The sequence below is a fragment of the Physeter macrocephalus genome, chromosome 16 (genome assembly GCF_002837175.3).
Source record: "Physeter macrocephalus isolate SW-GA chromosome 16, ASM283717v5, whole genome shotgun sequence".
Lineage (NCBI taxonomy): Eukaryota > Metazoa > Chordata > Mammalia > Artiodactyla > Physeteridae > Physeter > Physeter macrocephalus.
Genome location: NC_041229.1, coordinates 8,998,641 through 9,005,138, shown reverse-complemented (window position 1 = coordinate 9,005,138; position 6,498 = coordinate 8,998,641). Strand labels below are relative to the sequence as shown.

Genomic DNA, 6,498 nt, shown 5'->3' with positions numbered 1-6,498 from the left:
GTGGCTCACGGGGCTAGTTGCTCCGCGGCACAGTGGATGTTGCCAGACGAGAGCTCGAACCCGTGGCATGTGGGATCTTCCCAGACCAGGGCTCGACCCCGTGTCCCCTGCATTAGCAGGCAGATTCTTAACCACTGTGCCACCAGGGAAGCCCAAATTATGTTACCTTTCTTTTATTCCCTAAATGTCAAAGGTACCTAAAGCTTGGCACCTATGTTGTTAGGATACTGGTTCCACCAAGTCAATGCAGAAGGTTTTGTGAAGAAAAAGGATATTGTTTTGATCATTCAAAGTTTGAGGTCCCAACTATGGAACATCCAGATTGCAGCAGTCCCCTCAGGACTCATGCTTGGGAAATAGATTGAATCGTCAGTAAAGAAAGCTGATGCTTGAATACACATAAATAGGTTATGAAATTTAAGAATTTTATAGACTAGACTTGATTTTGTTCCATCTATATTTTCTCTTTAAGGTTCATACTGCATGGGATGCTTTGGGTTAGATTCGCTTTGTAAGTTCCCCAAGAGTCAAGGCACTTGGGAATGGACCTTCCCCATATTTACGAGGGTTGAGTTTAAGCATCTATGATTTGAGCAGTATGCCCTTTTCTTTGCTAAAGGCTACCCTAATTAAGGTGACCATATGTCTTGGTTTGCCTAGGACAGCCCTACTTTGCCATATTGTTCTGGCAAACTCATTAATAGCTCCCCCTTTTCACGTGAAGGTGCACCAGTTTCTATAAATTATCTAATTACCCTGCCCACATTAGAACTTGACCCTACCTTTACTTATAGGTTTGTTTACAGTTTCTCTGCAAGGTAGACTAGCTCTTCCTTCTCACCCAGCAACACAGACTTCTTTGGTTTGGAATATAGCTCCTCTTCTCAGCATAATACTTTGATCTTTTATTCATTTTGTGTGACGATATTCAAAATTTTCTTCAAGGAAAATGCTGCTATTTGTGATGAAATTGCTCGTCTTGAGGAAAAATTTCTTAAAGCTAAAGAAGAAAGACGGTGAGCTGGTTCATTTTGTGTTCAGAATTACATTTTTTGGTGATTGATATGGTGTTTCTGCTCCTAAGAATTTTCCTCCATTGGGATTTTTGTGCTTTGCACAGCCCACTGGCCACTAATCTGGTACAGAGAAAGTCACAACCTATGGTATTGGTTCCTGTTTACCCAGGTTCGTGTTGGACCATGATGATGAAACAGCTCTATTCATCTCTCTGACAAAACCCTCTTGCCACATCTTATAAGTAATTTTATTATAACTCTGCAGTTACAAAAGCCAAGGGATAAAAGAAACTGCATTTCATTCTACATATATTTATTCCATATGTAGTACTCCGTGAGTATATGTACATGTGCAGTTCATGGTATGTGCCCTTCAGAAGCCCAACACCTAACAACATCCAGTTAGAAGAGCTCTCCAGATGCAAAAGAGATACGCTATAATCCTTTATCCTTAGCTTCTTGAAGTATTATTCTCTGGAGCTTAGTTTTTCGCAGGGTCCAATAAGAACCTTATTTTTGTGACTGCAGCAATCTTTGTATATAGTTCTGGCTTTCCCCAGTACTTGAATAAAATATGGGATTGTGATAAAACAGAAGCTCATACCTCTGCTCCCTTTCCTTCCCGACCTCAGGTACTTGCTAAAGAAGCTCCTCCAGCTCCAGGCTCTAACTGAAGGGGAAGCACAGGTTGCAGCTCCTTCCCACAGCTCCAGTTTGCCCCTGACTTACAGTGTGGCCAGCTCTGTGGGAACTATCCAGGGAGCTGGGCCGCTTTCTGTGCCTAGCACTGGAGCTGAGGAACCATTTGGGAGGAAATCCAAGAAGGAGAAAAAAGAAAAAGGCAAAGAGAACAACAAACTGGAAGGTACCTTGGGGAGAGGATATCAGTTGCCCTAGTGGCTCAACGACTAATGACGAAGACCTGGTACTAACTGGTAGACACTCGGCCACAGAGATGACTTAAACTCTCACCTGGTCCTTAAGCAGCCCTGGTAGCCCTTGAAAACCAAGTGTCTTAAAGCCACTCCAGGTGGAGGAATTGCAGTTAGACCTGGTTAAACGTGACGGGAGCAGGCCAAGACCTCACCCTTCTCCTACAAACCCGACTCTCTGGGTGCCTTCAGTTCAGTCTTTCCTAGAGGCAGGGAAATGGGCTTGGTGGCCTTTTGAGCACACAGATGACTTGGGAAATTGCTGACTTTATAAATGAAGTCAGAGGCCTTAAAAAGTATAAGGCTTTTAGATACTAAGCACTGATACCAAAATTGGTTACTGCCAGGTGGGTGGGTTAGAAGGATACTCAGGGCTTTGGGGAAAAGTCCCATGTGCCCATTCAGGGAGTGTGTAGAACCAGTATTGGCTTATTGCTCTTAGCATCGTGCAGAGTTTTCCCTTCCCCTCAACACTGGGAAGGGCCTAAAGTGGGTGACCCCAGATTTGCGTTTCAGTTCTGAAGAAAACATCCAAGAAAAAGAAAATGGAGACAGGTGCTCGCAAGCTGGTTCAGCCCATTGCCCTGGATCCCTCAGGACGGCCTGTGTTCCCCATCGGACTGGGGGGTCTAACAGTATATAGCCTGGGGGAGGTGAGTGAGACCAGCGATAAAGAGAGAGGAGAATCAGAAATACGGGAGTGGGGTTGAGCCTTCCCTCCCTGTTCCCGTTAGCAGCAGCCCCTTGCTGATCCAGACCAACCCCAGAAAATCTCCAGTCCCTAGGAAACCAGGTCAGTTTTGTCTGCTACACATCCTACGCTCTTTCTCTCTCTGATTTGAGTCACTCTTTGCAGCCCCAAGGTGGTTCTAAAGGCTACCACAGCACCCTGGACTTGTACATTCTCTGGTGACCTCAGTGGCAGGTTGGGGGAATCTTTTTTTATAGATCATCACCGACCGACCTGGCTTCCATGACGAGGGTGCCATCTATCCAGTGGGCTACTGCAGTACTCGGGTATATGCCAGCATGAAGAGCCCAGACCAGGAGTGTCTGTACACCTGTCAGATCAAGGACGGTGGCACACAGCCTCAGGTACCCACTCTAAGAATAGCTGCTGGTTTTCTTCTTTTTTTTTTTGAGAACCTTCTCTGTGACACGCACTTAATATATATTACCTATTCAGACACTTTACAAGGTAGATAGTGTGTAAGATGCAGAAAGTGATTGGCCCTGAGTCACACCTCTGGTAATAAGTGATTTGAGCTGGGACGTGAATCTGCATTTGTGTGATTATCCTACTGACACCCATTCCCTTGAACCGTGCTGGTGCTAATGTCAATATGGTGACCGCATGAGGCCTGATCAAGCTGCTTGTTTGTAAAGTGTAGGCCTACATTCAGGGAAGATTAGTTTGACACTCTGCCAATTCAGGTGGGACCAAGATGGAGGTAGCAGAGAAACTGCATATTAGTTTCTGACTGCACGTACTCTTGAGGACCTGGGAGACCTGAATCCTAGTCGTATTAAGTATCTTTGTTCATCCTTCTCAGTGCTGTGGTTCAAGACAGTTCACTTTCCCAGTCTCCTCTGATCATTGGGGGAAAATAGACCATTTTCAGAGTTCCAGGCTTCACTGTCTGATGATGTTACAGATCGCTAGAAAATGGGGTGGAAGGAGATAGAAGCAAGGGAAGGAACCTTGGAGCAGAAGCTGAGAGCCTGCCTCACACATGTGGACAGTATTGCATCACTGCTATCCTGGTTAGAATGCTGTCGGATGCAGCTGAGAGTTCGGATGACCTTGGCCATGCAGCATTTCTCTTTAGAAAGTACTCTAACAGACAGACTTGATATTGAAGCAATAATTATAAGAATTCTATACGTTCAAGGAAGATCTAATCAAAAGCCTAATAGAATGTAAATGGTAATTGACAAGCTGGTCCTTAATTTCCTCTGAAAGACAAATTGCTGAAATATTTAAAAAAAAAAAAAGTCTTTGGGGTTTTTTTTGTTTCCTTTATTAAGCCACTAACCCATCCAGACATTATTTTCAGGTACATTGTGAGCTTTAATTTTTTTCCCCTAACATCAAGTGACACATTTAGTATATACTAAATACATATAATACTTGAGTATGTTTCCAGACGATTCTATTTCATCTATTTGTCTATAAATGCCAGTATGACTTTTAATTGCTTTAGCTTTATAAAATGTTTTATACTACAAATATGTTAAAAAATATAGAACAATATATTTATAATCCTAGGGTGAGGTGAAAAGGTTTTCCTTAGCAAGATGTGAAAAGTAGAAGCCATAATGGAAAGTAGTAACAGATTTGACTATTAAAAATTTAAACACTTCTGAATGACAAAAACCACCATAATCAAAGTTAAAAGCGACAAACAAGAAGAAAATATGTAACAGTGGATTAATATCCAGATAAAGTGCTCTTGTGGTCTAAGATAAAAAAGCAGTCATATAAAACAGGCATTTCACAGAAGTAGTGCAGATGGTCGATGAGAGCAGACCTTACTAGTAGTTAGGGAGATGCAAATAAAACAGAAAGATCTTATTTTTTCTCACAGGCAAATATAAGATAATAGCAAATGTTGGCCAGCGTGTAGGAAAATAAGTACAAATGGCATTAGTAGGAGGGAAAATTTGTAAAGTTCCTTTTTTTGGAAGGCAGCTGGGCAATATCAACAATTTTAATGTGTGACTCCTTTGATCCAGAATACTTCTAGATATTCTAGTATGTCTTCGAGAAATGTGCAAATGTGAACAAAAGAGTTACGTACAACAATGTAATTGTGGCATCGTTTGCAATAGCAAGAAGTTAAAAGTAGCCTAAATACCCACCAATAGGAGAATGGTTAAAAATTAAGGTATATCCACCTTGTGTAATATTATACGGCAGTTAAAAGAATGAAGTAGGGAAAGATCCCCAAACCAAAATACTACATTTTGGCCTTTTAATTGCTCTTTGCTCAAATAGAATATATAGTTTACACACAATATAAAAAATTGGAATTGGCATGATCAATACCAAATAGAAGAGCAATCCTGAAATATTTAAAGATAATTGTTTACGGTTTTTTCATGAATTAGCTGAGAAATCAGTATAAACCATCACAATGTTAAACTTGCAACATGTCACTGAAGCAACAAAACCATTGACTAAAACTACTCTCAAGATAATTTATTATTGACAAAATTGAAAGAGCTCTAAAATTGACACAGGAAAATTGAATCAAATGAAATAACCACAGAAGAAAACTAACAGCAGTAGAAACTGTACTCAGTAAGGTTTGCTTTTGGATTCTAAAAAATGATCAATAATGCACATCACTGGGGGGAAAAAGAAAAAAAATATATATATATGTGTGTGTGTATATATATATATATATATATACAGAAAATCAATTCTGTGTGGAATAATTTTATTAAACATTGAAAAACTGGAAACTGCTATAAACTGAACTTTATAGAAAACTGGTTTAAGGAATTTAACTGACTAAATAGAACCTGTTACAGAAATTTTTTTTTTTTTTTTTTTGCAAAAAGTTGTGAACTTTATAGAAAACTGGTCAAGGAATTAAGTTGGGTAGATAGCACTTGTTACAAAAATGCTTTCTTGGCAAAAATTCCTCAGTATTAGTATAATTTTGATTTAACATTTTCTTTTTATAAATAGGATATTTTACAACTCAAAAAGTAGGGCTTCCCTGGTGGCACAGTGGTTGAGAGCCCGCCTGCCGATGCAGGGGACATGGGTTCGTGCCCCGGTCCGGGAAGATCCCACATGCCGCAGAGCGGCTGGGCCCGTGAGCCATGGCCGCTGAGCCTGCGCGTCCGGAGCCTGTGCTCCGCAACGGGAGAGGCCACAACAGTGAGAGGCCCGCCTACCACAAAAGAAAAAAAAAAAAAAAAAAGTAAAGTGAAATGGCAATTTGCAGTCAAAATGGCCTATACTCTTCCTAGGCATTATAAAGTAAATCTAAGATTATGTGGAGAATGATTTCATTTGTTTTTAAAATACCATTTGTATTTATACTTATAAATGTAAGTAAGTGGATAAGAAAGCATCTGGATAAGTATATAAGAAATTAAGTGTTGGCCTCTGAAGAGGAGTCAAGCAAAGAGTATAAAATTAAACAGTCAAGAGACTGTCTCTGTTTTCTTGGCTTGGAATTTCTGACAGCCCTCTAGGAATGGTACCCACCTCCTACCTGGTATACTCAGCTTCAGGTTCCGGAGTGAAGAAAGAGTAATAGCAGTAGTATGACTCTCTCTACCACCTTCCCCTTGAACACTGATCTCATTGCTCCTTTGTATTTCTCAGTTTGAACTTGTTCCTGAAGATGATCCCCGGAGTGCCATCGTCAGCTCTTCTGCAGATGCCTGTCACGCAGAACTGCTCAAGACCATAAGTGCTGCTATGTAAGTTGACCAACAGCTTGGAGACAGGCTAAAAAGATCACTTTGGGAACAGTGAGGCCTTCTCTCTTGCTTTTAATGAGTAGAGATCCCTTTTTTTTTTTTTTTTT

At 40.8% G+C, this 6,498-nt stretch overlaps 1 protein-coding gene across 1 annotated transcript in view; it reads left to right on the top strand.

The window, feature by feature from the left end:
* The window catches only part of TBRG1 (transforming growth factor beta regulator 1), a 14,123-nt gene that overhangs the window by 1,556 nt on the left and 6,069 nt on the right, over positions 1 to 6,498 (top strand). Inside the window, exons 2-6 of the mRNA XM_024131236.3 lie at positions 946 to 1,016; positions 1,649 to 1,881; positions 2,465 to 2,601; positions 2,897 to 3,043; positions 6,294 to 6,391. Coding sequence (XP_023987004.1) covers positions 946 to 1,016; positions 1,649 to 1,881; positions 2,465 to 2,601; positions 2,897 to 3,043; positions 6,294 to 6,391 — 686 coding nt within the window. The remainder of the gene's footprint in view (positions 1 to 945; positions 1,017 to 1,648; positions 1,882 to 2,464; positions 2,602 to 2,896; positions 3,044 to 6,293; positions 6,392 to 6,498) is intronic.